The sequence below is a fragment of the Lolium rigidum genome, chromosome 7, assembly GCF_022539505.1.
Source record: "Lolium rigidum isolate FL_2022 chromosome 7, APGP_CSIRO_Lrig_0.1, whole genome shotgun sequence".
Taxonomy (NCBI): Eukaryota; Viridiplantae; Streptophyta; class Magnoliopsida; order Poales; family Poaceae; genus Lolium; species Lolium rigidum.
Window position 1 is genome coordinate 144,002,843 of NC_061514.1, and position 17,265 is coordinate 144,020,107.

Sequence of the window (17,265 nt, forward strand, 5' to 3'; positions counted from 1 at the left end):
CCAAGTTTCGGGAGACAGAAGTCTCTGTTCCGGCACCCTGCCGGGACGGGGAAGTGCCCTCGGAGCCATCGCCATCGACTCCACCGCCTCCACTTTGACTCCATGATAGTTTGTGAGTAATTCCCGCAGGGACTATGGGTTCTTGGCTGTAGCTAGATGGTACTCTCTCCCATGTGCTTCAATACAATGATCTGATGAGCTGCCTTACATGATTGAGATCCATATGATGTAATCGGTGTTGTGTTTGTTGGAATCCGATGGATTGATCATTATGTTTAGTATATCTTATAAGTTTGTGAAGTATTTGTTGCTGCAATATTGTTATGTTTAATGCTTGTCACTAGTGCACGAGTGGCATGATCTTAGATCTAGGCTCTATAATTGTTGCTTATATTGTATCTACAAATTGTATGCACATGTCTTTGTCCCGAACCCGAGGCCCCAAGGTGACCTCGAATTGGGATAACCGGAGGGGATGGCTTTGATATGAGGATCACATGTTTTTACCAAATGTTAATGCTTTGCTCCGGTGCTCTATTAAAAGGAGTACCTTAATTATCAGTAGTTTACCTTTAGGCCCCGCTGCAAACGGGCTGGTAGGACAAAAGATGATATGCAAATTTCTCATTGCGAGCACGTATGACTGTATGTGGAAAACATGCCTACGATATTAATAGACATGATATTTTGTCTTAATGCTAAATTCAACTCTGTGAATTGCCCAGCTGTAATTTGTTCACCCAACACTTGTTATCTGGAGAGTTACCACTAGTGTAGATCGTCGGGAACCCCGGTCCTTTATTTCATCATCATTGCTTTTTAATCAACTGCGCGTTGGGATATTTTCAGTGCCATCGCCTCTGTGTTACTGCTACTGTTGTGTTACTATTTCTCTCATATTACCGCCGCATCACATTTCCCTGTCAACACGCCATCAAAGTAGTACCAACTATTTTCTGGCGCCGCATCATATTACCATTGCTTTCACATCACCCTATTGCTAGTGCTTTTCCGGGTGCAGCTGAATTGACAATTCCGCTGTCAAGGCTTATAAGTATTCTTTGGCTCCCCTTTTGTCGAATCAACAAATTTGGGTTTTACTTCCCTCAAAGACTGTTGCGATCCCTATACTTGTGGGTCATCAGCGGCCATGCTGCCGTGAGGTCCACGTCCCCTTATTGCCGTCTGTTGAGGCGCGCAGTTGCAGCAATGCGGGGCTCCGTCCTGGACCTCCTCTACCTCCCATAGGCCCGCTCGTGGCCTGCTCCTCCCAAGGCCGAGGTCGCTGACAACCATCTCCATGGACACGCCTGATGTTGACGTACCCCCCTTCAATCTCCACCTCCTATCCAGTAACATTTCTCGTCGGACCATTATTGGGCAGAGGTGGTTCCAGAGGAGTGGATGATGATTCTACAAGCACGTACATGGTTCAGAGTGGTGCTACCTTGGGCACCCTGGCGTTTCTTCCGGTGGAGGCAGGGTTTGCTACCGGTGGAGGGTGGATTTGCTACCTTAGATGTCCGACGTTGCTACCAACGGTCCAAGGTGTTGCTGCCTTTAGGTGGATGGAGTTGCTGCAACCTTTGGCGGCTCTGCTGCAGGCGAGGTCTTGTCCCCGATGAGGTCTCGTTCATGTTCATATGTAACGCAGGATTTTTTGCTACAATTTTTTTATGCGGTTTTCCTACATTTGCACAATATGTTTGCTATGGGTTTCCGGCGAGGTCTCCGGAGAAGTGTCCGGTGAGGTCTCCATTATGTGGATTTGCAACCTCCATAGACCAAACAAATTATAGTAATTTTAAAAGAGTCAATTTTTTTTGAATCTCCTGGAAACTAAGGATGATCAAGTTTGTATTCGTAAAAAAAATGTTTGGAAACGAAATGATTCCCATGATCTCCAGGGCAAAAAAGACAAAATTAAGACGAATATAAAGTAAATAGTACCTGATCATGGGGCGTTCCGAGTTTTTTTTTTTACCCAGGATACAATAAAAGTAATTTCCTAGGGAAATATTTTGTTTCAAATACAATACCTGATCATCTTTGATTCCCAAAAAAGTTTGAAATTTTTTAAAACTTTTTTTTTATTTTTCCAAGTATAGGGGTGTGTGCCCTATGGTTCCTTTTTTGTGCATAGAGTGCATGGTCTAAAGCGTGCGATTTGTTGCCAGATCATTTTTTTTTTAGCTGGAGCGAGATCATTCTATACTGACTCCCAACGCCGACCCGGACGTTTGGAACCCGGCTACGCGCGAGGTCTAAATCAGAAGCATCAATGTGTGCTATTAGATTCACACTTAATATAGCAGCTAATTAATACATTTGCTTTACCTTTTGTATACCAATTGAATACGAGATGAAATACAGCAAGTGGTAAGGCAAAATGTCAGAGTAGTTAATACTAGGAAACAAAAATTGTCAGGGTTGCTGAATTGATTCCCATCTATGCGAAGGAGAAAATGGAAGATCCAATTATCAGACTGAATTTATTAGTGAAAGAAATTACTTGCAAAACAGCAACATAATTAGCATACTACAGATTTAAACAAGAGATTATGGAATGACATCATTTTTCCAGACGGGAGCATTCGACCAACTGAAAATGAAAGAACTAAAAAATTGTTGCTAATCTACAGATTAATGAGCTGCTTCTTCACAATGGGATCCATTGATTATTCAGAGTTCGTAAAACACTTGCTAAGCTGCTGCTAGCTAATTAGATGCAAGAAGTAAGCCACAAATACAAGTATGAGAACATTCCATGCAAACAGTAAGCCATAATCCACAACTCTGCATAGTTTTCCATCAAATACTTCATAATTTCAATTACAATCCATAGTGGCTTCACAATCGTTCATTGCACTGCACTAATATTTCAGAACCATGCAGGAAAATTAGATGAATTCAAGTCCACGAAATCAAACAGAAAGAATTTAAGAATGCAACAAGAAGGAACCACAAACCGGATCAATTTGAGATCTGCAACCTCACCTAACAAAAAAATCCCCAAATCCAACAAACTGATTTGTGGATCAAGCGAGATTCAGAACGAGAGAGAAATTGAATCCTAAATCGGGCTGCTTCCTCGGTGGTCGAGGAGTTGCAGCTCACCTTGACGGCCGGTGCGCCCCGCCGAAGGCCTCCGCCACCGAGGTCGAGGTCACGCGTGCCGGTGAGCTCGGGGTCGAGGTCGCGCGTGCCGGTGAGGCCGATGCGCGGCCGGGCACCAGGAGGAACGCCCGCCAGGGGTACCCGCGGTCTAGGCGCTGGTGGAGGCTCCGTACGGCGGCGGGACTGGGGAGAAGCTCCCATGGAAGGTTAGGGAGGCTCCGGCGGCCAGGGTCGGAGGCGGGGGTAGGAATGGCGCGCCGTCAACCGGGGACGGATGCGGGGTAGGGAGGGCGGCGCCGGCCGCCAGCAGCCGGGACAGATGCGGGGTAGGGAGGGCGGCGCCGCGTGACCTAGCCTGCAGCGCCGCACTGCCTCTGCGGCATCACCGCGCGGTGGAGCTCGAGGGCTTGGGGGCGGGAGCGGGTGTTGGTGGGAGGTGGGGGGCGGCGAGCATCTGATGCAGGAGGAGCGAGGCCGCGTGGGGGGCGACCTGCTTGAGGATACGAGGAGGAAGAGGCCAAGAGGAATCGTGGGGATGGAAGGAGGAAAAAAGACAAGGGATTTAATGCGAATACACGTCCGTGGCTGAGACATACATATCGTATACTGCTAAAAATACACACGTTGTCAGACGCCTGCTGCTCTCTGATTGGCTCCGTTTTCATCCTCGCGCGTTGCCAGGTTCCGATGAGCATTTTCGCTCCCAACGCTCACTTTTTTTAGTAGCTAATCTTGGCTGATCTGCGCGTTTTCTGACGTGGGGCCCACTGCCCTGTGCAGGTTTACTGCAATGCCGTGGGAAGGCCAGTAGCAGGCCTGGAAGCGCCGCAAGCAGTTCAAGACAGACGGGGCGACGGCCGTTTACTCGTGGAACTTGCTTGCTCTCCTCCCCGCCCCCGGCCCCGGCCACCGACGCAGCCGAGTGATGGCCGAGTCGCCCGGAAAGCGGCCTCCGGCATCAGCGCCGGCCTCCTCTGGTACGCACCATGGAAAAAAATAGCGCGCTATTTCGACGCTAATAGCACGCTATAGCGTTTTTAAACAACCCACGCTACATCATTTCGGCGCTATAGCGTGTCTATGGCTGCTATTAATCTGACGCTTATAACGACGCTAATAACATATTTTTTGGCTGACGCTATTTTGTTATAGCGCGCTATTTTTTTCCTTAGTACGCACCCTCTCCGTGCTTTACTGCGATCTGTTTAATCCACTCTCCGCTCGGTTGCTTCTTTTGTTCTTTCGCGTCTATGGCTGGATTTGCTCATGTTCCTGCGTGAGTACTGTAACTGAAGCGCAGAAGTTCTTACTCTCTTCGTTGCCTCCGGCTGCGTAGTGCTTCATTAGTTCATTGTGCTTTCTGCTCTGTATGCAAGTGTGGTCTGGTAATCGTCTCAAGCAGTCGCAAAACTTGATCCGATTCCTGCTACAAATTCATAGCATCGTAGTTTCCCCGTCCTTTGCATTTTTCAGCGCCACTAGAAAATTATTCACCAAACAAGATATTCGCATACATAAATCCTGGATTCCGTGCAAAATATTTTATTAGTTGGTTTCCCAGAGGTGTAAAATATTGCTCGGTTTCAGAAGTGTACGCCAGAGTGTCGGTTGATTCTTTATAGCCATATTGCTTTCTAGAGGAGTAAAATAGTTGCTCGGTTTCAGAAGCGCGAAACTGTTGAAGTAGGTTTTTGTATTTTTCTTCAGAATGCTTAAGCAATATCGCTAGTTATGTACTGGTACTCTTTACACATAAAGCCCCTGCTGCCGGGAAATGCATTTTGGCTCATAGGTGTAGATACACCCATTATTCAAAAAACCTATTTTAAAATGTCAAAAATCTGAAATAAAATTATAGCTGTACACCTGCACTCTATGTCCACACACAAATTTTCGCGAAAGAATGACATTTTTGTGACTTGTATAAAAAGGATAATTTTCGGTGCTCCAAGATGACTTCTCACCAGATATTTATTTGTCATTTTTACACAGCCCATAAAAAATGTCTTCTCCCCACGAAACTTTGTGTACGAACATAATATATCCGGATGTACACCCAAGATTTTTTTTCTAAATTTTTTAACATATTGAAATATATTTAAAATGCTTTTTTCATAATAGGTGTATTTGGACCTATGAGCCAAAACACCATGTTGAAAGTCTCAGTCGAAAATGACATACTTCTTCTTGTTTTTATATCTTCTGTTTCCAACTTCTTCTTGGCTGACAGAGGCACCTGGTATAGCTCGGAAATTCTGTAGGACCTCTTGAACAAAGCGCAGAAGTTCAAACTGCAGTGACACAAAACCAATTTGAAGTGTTTATTTTTCATTTCACAGGTATGGCAACGAAGCTCTCCATAGTTCTGTTTGTGACCCTGACGGCTCTGTTGTACCAGCAGCTTCAGCCTCCACCTTCGAAAATCTGTGGCTCACTGAATGGGCCCCCGGTTACAGCACCACGAACAAAGCTCAAAGATGGAAGGCATTTGGCATACCTAGAATCTGGCGTTCAAAAGATGAAGGCCAAGTACAAGGTCATCTTTGTTCATGGGTTCTACTCCTGCCGATACGACGCGCTTCCAATTTCCCCGGTACATATTGTTAACTGACTCCTCCCTCCGTTTACTATTATAAGACCTTTTAGATTTTTTTAGTGTGTAGATTCACTCATTAGGTTCACTCATTTCGGTTCGTATCTAGTCTATATTAAAATATCTTATAAGATTGAACGGGGGGAATACTATCTTAAGAACCGTTTTACAGAACGAACAATCAAGTTCAAGCTGATACGAAGTGATTGCCATGTCATGGACTGAAATCTGGTGCAGGAGGTGGCACAAGAGCTGGGCATCTACCTTCTGTCCTTCGACCGGCCTGGATACGGTGAGAGCGATCCAGACCCTGCTCCGAGTGAGAAGAGCATCGCCCTCGACATTGAGGAGCTCGCCGACAACCTGAAGCTTGGTCCTAAGTTTCACCTCATTGGCTTCTCCATGGGGGGCGAGATTATGTGGAGCTGCCTCAAATACATCCCACACAGGTAACACAGAATACTGAATTTTTCATGCTTTTTTTGTTTTGAAAAAAGGCAAAGATTTTCCATTTACTTGATTAAAGTTTTAGAAGAAATGCCTAGGACAAGTCCTAGAACTCCACATAAAGGTCCACTCTCTCGAAATTAAGAATTTCACCCTGGCGATGCTCCACATCCTAGCCCCATCTTTGATCTTTGCAATAATGATAGAGGTGGTGGAGGCGTGGTTGCCGAACACCCTAGCATTCCGCTCTTTCCAAACTTCTTAGAACACGAGGATAAGCAAGGAAGCCATGACACCCCAACATAATCTTCATCTACCAACATGTCATGACATGAGGATAAGCAAGGAGGCTATGGAAGATTCATTAGCCTCAAGAGACGTATTTATTTCATGTTTGCTGATGAAGCACCTTCACAAGTTCTATAATCGAGCTACTCTGCCTTTGATCAAGTTGGTTTGGGAAGTTTATTACTTCAATGCTTTGCCACCATTGGCGGGCGTACATCCCTACTCCCCATTGGCGGGCGTCTCACGCTCACTAATGCGGTCTTGTCCGCCCTGCCGTCATTCGCGATGTCCGTCCTACCCATCCCAAAAGGGACCCTCGCAAAGATGAACAAGCCGCGGCGTGCGATGTTCTGGAAGGCAAAGGAGAAATGCTCTGGGGGCGACTGCCAGGTTGCCTGGGACTATGTCTGCCGGCTGCGGTCCGAAGGTGGCCTCGGCGTTACGGATCTGGGCCTTCAGAACACATGCCTCCTGCTGAAAGTTCTGCATGGTCTCTTCTCTGGGCGAGACTCCCCCTGGACTAGGTGGATTAAGCGGAGCTACCTCGGCGATCACCCCCACACGACCATGCCTGCTTGGAGGTGCTTTCAGTCGCTTCTCCCGCTTTACCGCTCTATTACTAGAGTGGACCCCCGGAACGGGCGCTCGACCTCTCTCTGGTACGACTCCTGGAGCTCCCTGGGCCCCCTGTATGCGGCCCTGCCCGCGGCCTACTCACATTGTCTCCGCCCCCTTGCCTCGGTTGCGGACGCCCTCGGGCGCGGGGGTATTGATATCCCCGTCGCCCACCGAGTGACCGTTGCCGCCGCCAGTGAACTAGACTTCGTGCGCACCTGCCTCTCGCGAATCTCGCTCACCACAGCACCCGACATCCGTACCATCGCTCTCGGCCCCTCCACCGACTTCAACACTGGAGACATCTACCGAGCCTTACACTCCTTGGGATGTGTCGTTCCCGGCCAAGAGGTCAACTGGGACTGCTTCGCTCCGCTTAAGGTGCGAGTGTTCTTCTGGATCCTCCGTCTCCAAAGAACCAGAACTCGCGCCCTGCTTCACCGTCTCGGGTGTGTGCCCTCTCCAAACTGCCCGTTCTGCCCTGGGGTTGTGGAAGACACTTCACACTTATTCGTCCGCTGTCCTCGCCTCGTACCCCTTTGGAACATCGTCTCCCCCTCATTGCGGTCCCGAGGCGGCGCCGACCTACCCGCTCTCCTTGACAGCCTCTCCAAAGATCTACCGCAAATGCACATCAAAGCGCGCAACACCGCCGTCCTCTCTCTACTGTGGTCCGTTTGGAAATCCCGGAACAGGATGGTCTTCGACGCTGACCTTCTCTCTACTACCCGTGTAGTTGCTATGGTCGTTGACCACCTACGCCTATGGACTGTCCGCACCTCGGCAAAAATCGACACGGGCCCCCTGCTATCCTGGTGTCAGTCCATCTCTTAGCTCTTAGCTTTTCCCCGCATCTCTCCCCTCCCCCCCTTGTAAAACCCCCTTACCTCCCTCGGGCGCGGTATGCCGCCCCGGACCCCCCCTTGGCGGGGGTCATCAATTGTATTCGACTTGTTGTTTTGATATAATACATGAGTACAGGTGGGAAAATCGCCCCCCGTTGATTTCTCAAAAAAAAAATGCTTTGCCACCATCAAAGTCTAGAGAAATTTCTTTTTGGTGGAGAGATTGTCTCAAATGCTTGGGTTCTTTCAAGGATATTTCCCAGTGATCAATTGGTTCGGGTTCTTCAGTTCTTTTGTGGCAAGACAGGTGGTCTACTGATTTCCTTTGTAGGCAGCTCCCACATCTCTTATCTTTCTCTGAGGATGAGAATGTGACAGTGTTTCAAGTCAGGTCCCTGGATCAACTTTCTTATCACTTTTATTTGCCTGTGTCCAATGAAGCCTTCTCAGAGTTACACATTTTACAAGATCCTTTGGTGGATCTCCCTGTGTCTGATGACTTAGATAAATGGTTGGCCTTCGGGAGTGATGTGGCCTTCAAGGTATCAGCTGCATATAAAATAGTTGTAGATCAGCACATTACCTGCCCTTGTCGTAAAATGGATATGGAAATCCTGCTGTCAACCTAAGCATAAAGTGTTCTTTTGGTTACTGTGGACAGAGGTGAGGGCCTAACCTGAGGTAGGAGGCTGCAGGGAGGAACTCTCTCTACTTAGGGTTACAGAGATAGAAGCACCTTATATAGGTCAGGACTGGGCTGGGCCAAATGGGCCACAACGAGAGAACAAGAAGACAGCCCAATGAGATACACCAACGGTTGTCTAACACTCCCCCTCAAGATGGGTGATAAATGTCAATCATCCCCATCTTGGCACGAGCAAGATTACACTCCTTTGAGCCCGAGTCCCTTTGTTAAACAGTCTGCCACTTGTTGTCCCGATCTCACATAAGCCAATGAGATAATCCACTGCATCAATCTTTTCTTTAATAAAGAATCTGCCTATCTCCACATGTTTAGTTCGCTCATGCTTGGACGGGGTTATTTGCTATGTTTATGGCGAGACATATTATCACACCACACTTTCAAGCTTCCTTGCCTTAAAATTTTCAGCTCTCTTAGAAGGTTTCGTACCCACAACATTTCACCCGAGCCTCGTGACATAGCTCCGTACTCGGCTTCAGCTTGTTGATTTCGAGACAACGAGATTGTTTCTTACTTCTCCATGACACCAAATTTCCTCCAACAAAAACACAATACCCCGAGGTGGATCTTCGATCATCTAAGCGGCTAGCCCAATCCGCATCACAATATCCATCTACATTTAGGTGTCCATTACTTTTAAACAACACTCCTTTTCCCGGAGTGCCCTTCAAATATCTCAAGATTCTTTGAGCTGCTTCCAGGTGTCCATCCCTCGGATCATGCATATAGCGACTCACTACACTTACGCAAATGATATATCTGGTCTCGTGTGGCATAAGTATATTAGTCTCCCAACAAGTCTTTGATATTTCTCCTTGTTTATGGGTTCTCCGGACTCTGTTGTGATTTTAGTGTTACTGGTCAATAGGTGTTGAAGCCACTCGGCACCCCGAGCATGCCCATATCATCTAAGAGATCCAATGTATACTTTCTTTGAGATAGTGATATCCCTTTTGACGATCTTGCAACTTCTATTCCAAGGAAGTATCTAAGTTTTCCCAAATCTTTCACCTCAAAGGCCCGACTCAAGCATCCTTTCGGCTTCGCGATTTCCACAACATCATCTCCCGTGATGATAATATCATCAACATACACAGACAAGGATAGTGATTTTACTGCTCCGAATGTACGTAAAATAAGGTATGGTCTCCATTGCATTGACCATAACCCATGCCACACACCACTTGTCTGAACCTGTCAAACCAGGCCCGCGGAGATTGTTTGAGGCCATATAGAGATTTCTTCAGTCTACATACCTTCCCTTTAGTTTCAGGTCTGACAAATCCTGGTGGCATCTCCATATACACCTCCTCTTGAAGATCACCATGCGAGAAATGCATTTTTGACATCAAGTTGATGCAAGGGCCATCCGAAATTTGCTGCACAAGAGATCAAAATTCGACGGTGCTCATTTTTGCCATCGGTGCAAATGTCTCATCATAGTCAATGCCATAAGTACGACTATATCCTCTTGCCACAAGTCTTGCCTTATATCTCTCCACTTTTCCTTACGCATTTTGTTTTGCTGAGAATAGATCCACTTACGGCCTCTCTTGTATTCTTTCCTTTAGGGAGATCTGTTAACTCCCATGTTTTATTTTTCTTCAAGGCCTCTAACTCTTCCATCATAGCATTGCACCATCTCGGGTCCAACCCGGCTGCCTTCCAATCCTTAGGAACAGATACAGTTTGCAGTGAAGCAACAAAAGCCCGAAAAGTGGGTGACAATGCCTCGTAAGAAATATAATTTCCTATGTCATAGTTATCATAACTCAGTCGCTTTGGGGGCCCAACATTTCTTATCTCTTTCCTTATTGCAATTGGCAAGTCTAGGATATTATTGGACTCAGTCTGAGATTGATTCTCCTCTGCAGAATCTACACTTGTACTTCCTTGATTTTCTGGTCCAATGGGTTGCTCCCCACCTTTCGGTCTTGTTGCTCCTCCGGTGCATCTACTTGTTCCCTTTGTACTTGTCTTCTAGAGTACACAAGTGGATTCTGCAGCCATCTTTGTGGTGGTACAAGACTAGGTGGTGTAGGTGTACCAGGAATTGCAGGAATCTCCGCAACAATAGGAAATTGTTGATGTTGTTGTTGGTCACCATCTTGTCGTTCTTGATCGGCACCTTGCTGTTGCTCCCCCTCTTGAGCATCACCAAGATGGTCAAGCCCACGGAACAAGCCACTAAGATCACTCTCACCGTCATAAAATGGTTCGACTCGCGAAACGTAACATCCATGCTTACAAATGTCCTCCTGTCGGTGGGACTCCAACACTTGTAACCCTTACATGCTGGAGGAATAGCCAATAAAGATACATTTGATAGCCCGATGATCTAGCTTGCCAACAGATGGCTTCGTGATCCCTTACAAAACATGTACGACCAAAGAGTTTGGGTGGTACAACAAAGTCATTGTTATTTAGAAGGAGTTGGCAAGGAGAGCGCATACCTAGAATCTTTGAAGGCATTCGTTGATCAAATATGTAGCAGTCATAACTGCCTCACTCCATAAGAATTTTGGAACATTCATGGTAAACATAAGAGATCGAGCCACTTCAAGAATGTGCCTATTCTTCCGCTCGAACAACTCCATTCGGGGAGGAGTGTCGGGACATGAAGTCCGGTGCGGTATACCTTGCGAAGATAAGAAAGCGAGCAAAAGGTTTGTTGATATATTCAGTACCATTATCGATTCCGATCACTTGCACTCGAACATTGAATTGGTTTTTCACATAGGCACAAAAACTCTGAAAACAAGTGAACACTTCATCTTTATGACGCATAAGATAGATCCAAGTCATTCTGGAATAGCAGTCAATAAAAGTCACAAAGTACTTCATGCCACTTACTGACACAACAGGATACGTCCATACATCAGAGTGCACTAACACAAATGGGGATACACTTCGATCCCTCTACTAACATAAGAGGTTCTCGTATGCTTAGCATATTCGCGAGCATCACAACATAATTTGGTTTTGTCCACTCCATTCATTACATCGGGAAAAACTCGAAACATTTTATCAAACGCCATGTGACCCATTCGACAATGATGAACTAGTGCCATACTCTCCTTTCCTCCAACAATCGCGGCAAGCACGAGAACTAGCATCATGCCCCATCTTGTCACGATCTATGTGCCAAAGACCTCTATGCTCGGTTGCGGTCCCAATCTTCTTGCTGCTCTCCCTTTCCTGAATTAAACACATATATCTATCAACTATTATACGGTAGTCCTGCTGATCAATCAAGGCACTTAGAGATAGCAGATTCTATCGGAAAGCAGGAACATGTAGAACTGATGACAATTTTATGTTGGGTGTACATTGCACCGACCCCTCCCCTTTTATAGATTGTGTTGTGCCATACTGCTGTTTGGATAGTGCCTCTATGTGTGGGAGGATACCGAGTATAAGAGTCAAACTCACTAATATTTCCGAGTAACATGTTTGGATGCTCCAGAATCAAGAATCCAATCTGAATTAGCATTATGAGTGGCTATAGAAACTCTATCAATATTACCTTCATCTTTGTAGACATAGTGAGCAAAGTTCCCAAAGGTTGCTTCATTTTGTCCTTCTTCCTTTGATTGTCCCTGAGAGGTACTGGTAGTTGACTCTGAAGCTGCTGCCATATGTGCCTTGGGTGATATAGCGTGCTGCTGTCCTCCACCCCTGCCATACTGATATCCATATGGCTGTCCACTACCTCTGCCATAGTGCTGTCCACCACCTCTTCCATGGTGTTGTCCATATGGCTGTCCACTACCTCTGCCATCACCTCTTCCTCTGTAGCTTCCTCTGCCATGTGTGTATCCTCCTCTCCCCCTACTGGATGTAGCAAAGGAGGTACACTGATGCTTCAAGTGTCCCTTCTGCCCATAAGTATAGCAGTCTCTCATCTCTTGTCTCTCATTAGTGTAGAAGGTTGGATGAGGGACATAATCGCTTCCCTTTGTCATATTCAGACGCACTTCCTCTCTGGACATAGCTGCAATGGCTTCTTTGAGAGAAGGGGTAGTGGTTTGATGCGAGTAAAGCAGCCCTTCTCCCCTCAAAATCTTGATTAAGACCCTTCAAGAACTTCATGACTCGCCGACGTTCAATCCAGCTTGCAGCAGCACTCACACATTCCCCATGGGCAAGTTCCAGAGGATCAACATGATCTAAATCTCCCCAAAGATGCTTGCAACTCAGCCACATATGCCATCACAGTTTTGTTTCCTTGTTGCAAGTCATGCACTTTATCCTCAATCTCAGCAATCAACATAATGTTCCCCTTTCCAGAATAAAGATTTGATAGGGTGTCCCATACCTCCGAAGCTTTTGTGAGTGCCTCTACGAAGCGAGCAATGTTAGGAACCAAAGAGTTAAGCAACCATGCCACAATCGGAGAATTTATGGCATTCCACTGTTTCCATTCCGGACTGGTCTTGTCTGCTGGTTCTGCGGCTTCACCACTCACACGTTCATCCAGCCCTTTCGAGTTCAAAATCAACGGCGCCCTCCTTGACCACCGGAGATAGTTGGCCACTCCTTCCAACTTGATTTCATTCGCCGGCGGCTCAAGTTTCGACCGATGATGGTATGGGGAACGATTGCTCCCCTCCGGCGGATCCTCCTCCATCTCCTTTGGTAGTGATAAGTTACGCCAGCTTCTCCGAGCCTTGGCCAAATCCTCGTTGTCCCCCATGCTTGACACCAAACTAACCTCTCAGAACCACCAAAGGACTTACCCGCAGGATGCCTCTTCGTCTCCTTACTTGCCACTGCCTTCCCCTCCTTGCCGCCGCAGCAGCCTGCTCCCTTCCTCTTCCTCCCAGCCACCGCAGCAGCCTACTCCCTTCCTCTTCCTCTTCCTCCTAGCTGCCACAACAGACTAGGCTTCCAGATCGGCAGTCCTTCCCGTCGTTGCCCTCACTGCCCCTTGCTCTGATACCATGTGGACAGAGGTGAGGGCCTAACCTGAGGTAGGAGGCTGCAGGGAGGAACTCTCTCTACTTAGGGTTACAGAGATAGAAGCACCTTATATAGGTCAGGACTGGGCTGGGCCAAATGGGCCACAACAGAGAACAAGAAGACAGCCCAACAGATACACCAACAGTTGTCTAACAGTTACTATTACAGGCAGGTACTGCAAAGAAAGATTTTTTTCTTGGCTGATAATTCTCATGCAATGTGTAGTTCTGCACCAATGGAGTCCCGCAATCATGTTTTTCTTCACTTTGCCCTTTTGCTGTTATGTGTTGGCAATATATTTGTCCGGGCTGGACTCCTCCTATTGCTAGTGACCAACAGTTTCCTATCATGGACTTCATTGTTAGTCCCAAGACTAAAATTGGTCAGCCTTTTTCTTTGGAGATTATTGTCTTGGCTTGTTGGGCTATTTGGACTTCTCAGAATGATTTCATCTTCAAGGACATCGTCCCTAATCTCTATAAGAGGGATCTTTAAGGATGAAATGGCATTGCTTGTGCACATAGCCAAAAGGAAACCTTATTCTGGTTTTCATTTGTGGGTTCAGAATTTTGTTTAGTTAGCTTTTTTCCTTTTAGCAGCTTTTTTTTCTTCCTTTTCTGGTGCTCTTCTCTGGCTCCACCTTGTAAAGACTTTGTCCTTTTGTTTAATAGAAAATGAAAAATATGCAGTGGCAAAACCCATTGTTCAGCTTCAAAAAAAAATGGCATTCCAAGTGTGAAAGTTGAAGACACTTGTATAGGAGGTTGCACAAGCTGATCACCGTGTTGTATTTCTTAACTGCGAACATCAGCGGCTTTCAAGTCTGACTGTGTTTCTCCGCGGTGGAACAGGCTCTCCGGTGTGGCCATTCTCGGGCCGGTGGGCAACTACTGGTGGTCCGGCTTGCCGTCGAACGTGTGGCGGGACGCCTGGTATCAGCAGCTCCCGCAGGACCAGTGGGCGGTCTGGGTCGCCCATCATCTGCCATGGCTGACCTACTGGTGGAACTCCCAGAAGCTCTTCCCGGCCTCGAGCGTCATCGCCCGCAGCCCTTTACTCTTGTGTGAGGAAGACGCGATGCTCAGGAAGAAGCGTGGCCTGCGAACCTACACCGTAAGAATCGCTTGAATCACTCACACAGTCACACCTGCATAACTAATTAAGCTGGCTCAGGAACCTTTGATGCAACTGAATTGCTCATTCTTTTGCTCTGTTTGTGCACCGTCGATTGTCTCGCAGCCAATGATAAGGCAGCAAGGGGATTACAATAGCCTGCACCGTGACATGATGGTCGGGTTCGGGAAGTGGGACTGGAGCCCGCTGGACCTGGAGGACCCCTTCGCCGGCGGCAAAGGGAAGGTGCACCTGTGGCACGGCGCCGAGGATCGCATCGTGCCGGTCGGCTTGTCGAGGTACATTAGCGAGAGGCTCCCGTGGGTCGTCTACCACGAGCTTCCCACATCTGGCCACCTCTTCCCTCTCGACAGCGAGAAGGCGGACGCCATCGCCAAGTCTCTGCTACTCGGAGATCAGTGACATTGAACTCTCCATTCTCTAGCTATGATTCTTGTTAAAGATCCTGTAATCGTGGCACAGCTACTGCACCGTGTAGTTAGCTAGCTGCTCACAGTCAACAAATAGTATGGGTTCTTTCAGTTTGGACCAAGAACCACGTATAGATCGCGCAGGAAATGGCGTGGAATAAATCATACGGAGTAGTATGAAATTCTCCCATTTGAGGCATGAGCGTATTCCATTGCCTTTTGGCGGAAATTCCTATACATTGCTCATTACCGATGGTTACAGGGTACGCACGCAGGACGGATATCTTGGGCCACGGCCCAGAATCGAGCCAACAGCCAGCCAGTGTTCTACAATTGGTTTTATCTGGTTTTGGGAACTTTCTAGAAGGTTCCAGTCGGGTTTTTCTTCGCTTTTTTCAGGTTCCAATCATGATTGTTCTTATTCGGTTTTATTTGGTTCTTTTGTTTTTCTTTCATTTTATTTTACTTTTTTTTACCAAAAATCTAAACATTTTTTGAAATGAGAATATCTTTTAAATACGAACATTTTTTTTAATTCGAACAATTTCAAGTTTAAACATTTTTCTTAGTTTGATTTTTTTGTTTAAGTCGCAATTTTCTAATTCAAATTTTGTCCTGTTTTGAAATTCGTTCAGTTTTGAAATTCTGTTCAATTTCGAAATTTGTTCGAATTCAAATTTTGTTCTGTTTTGAAATTTTCTCAGTTTTGAAATTTTGTTCAGTTTCGAAATTTTCTCAAATTCAAATTTTGTTCTATTTTGAAATTTGCTTAGTTTGGAAATTTGCTCGAATTCAAATTTTGTTTTATTTTGAATTTTTCTCAATTTTGATATTTGCTCGAATTCAAATTTTGTTCTATTTTGAAATTTGCTCATTTTTCGGAATTTGTTCAAATTCAAAAAAATGGTGCAACTCTTATACAGAAGGAGATTCGAAATCTGGAGTTTGGACTGGTCAAGCGGAGCTGCAGCCACTGGATTGGATTGTTGCTCGTATGTTGTGTAGCACATTAGAGAAAGCTTCTATTTATTTTTTTCGTGAGCGAATAAACTAATGGGCCAGCCCACCAGGAAGTGAGCGCGGGGAGCAGTGCGTGCGGCGGTTAATCCCGCACGCACTGAAGCAGCCTATAGGCGCGCCCCCTTTTGGCAGCTAGCCTCGTCCGTCCTCATGGCCAGGCCTCCCAAATGGAGGCCGGGACTAGGGCCAGACAGCGGCTTTAGGGGTCGCCGGCAGCCCGGTACAAACTACGTGTGTTTGGGGCCTCATGCCCACACCAACGACTCCCGAATTGACCTCCCAAAAATAAATTTACAAAAACGCCAATAAATTCATGGACCATGCAGCTGGCTACCAAAACGCCAATAAAGTCTGGCTCATATTATGAAATCGGGGAATTGTGAGATAGAAATCAAATGGAGGAGGTTGACGGGCAGTCGGTGACAACCGTTGTTGGCGTTGGCTGCTCCGCCGCCGGTGGTGAATTCATACCTCATCGGCGTTGTACTAAATGTCAGGCATATGCTTGTACACGCGTCGAGCATCGATGTCTTAGTCACCATACCATCAGCTACCACCGAACAAGCTACGCCCGTCAAAGCTGCTGCCCACGCCGGGGTCATCGCTGAATAATACAACACGTGTCTGTCGCATCGCCATTGACGTCGAGGCGTACTGGTGCTTGAGGCTGAGGCCAAGTCCACCTCCGTGATTGACACGAGGCGCATGTGTGGTTGTCATCGATGAGAACACGACGTCCTCACCGTACATGGGCTCGCTTTCGCCGATCTCGAGAGAGAAGAAGCGGGCCTCCGAGGGCGTTGCCACGAAACCCTCACTGAAGAAGGCCTGCGACGAAGGCGAGGTTCTCCGCCCCACGCTGGTGCTTTATTGTGTTCCCTCGATGGTATATTGGACGTCGATGTCGTCTCGACGTATGCAGCCTCATATGCTACCTCGTCCTCCGCAATCTTCTTGGCGAAGGCCTTCTTGTGATGGCTGGTGCGATCGTCACCACGATTGACTTCCTCAAAAGCTCCTTCTGCCAAGCCTCACTCGACATCTCCTTTAGCTTCTTCATCACAAGCTGGCTTGCCGAGCTGTGGCATCGGTCAGTGACGGTAGGGATTCGCGGGAGAGTAAGAGAGGCGG

General features: G+C 46.9%; 1 protein-coding gene across 1 annotated transcript; it reads left to right on the plus strand.

Moving 5' to 3' along the window:
• Nucleotides 1-4,042: 4,042 nt before the first annotated feature.
• On the plus strand, nucleotides 4,043-15,272 carry LOC124676884. The gene is made up of 5 exons (XM_047212901.1): nucleotides 4,043-4,094; nucleotides 5,457-5,710; nucleotides 5,948-6,159; nucleotides 14,422-14,683; nucleotides 14,810-15,272. Exons 1-5 carry the CDS (start codon nucleotides 4,043-4,045, stop codon nucleotides 15,104-15,106), a joined length of 1,077 nt encoding a protein of 358 aa, XP_047068857.1. The 3' UTR covers nucleotides 15,107-15,272.
• The last annotated feature ends 1,993 nt before the right edge of the window (nucleotides 15,273-17,265 follow it).

Excerpts from the sequence above, each read along its gene's own strand:
- LOC124676884 (XM_047212901.1), top strand. The coding sequence starts at position 4,043 with ATGGCCGAGTCGCCCGGAAAGCGGCCTCCGGCATCAGCGCCGGCCTCC. Across the intron at positions 4,095-5,456 it reads ATCAGCGCCGGCCTCCTCTG|GTATGGCAACGAAGCTCTCC; the intron begins GTACGCACCATG and ends TTCATTTCACAG. Across the intron at positions 14,684-14,809 it reads GTGGCCTGCGAACCTACACC|CCAATGATAAGGCAGCAAGG; the intron begins GTAAGAATCGCT and ends ATTGTCTCGCAG.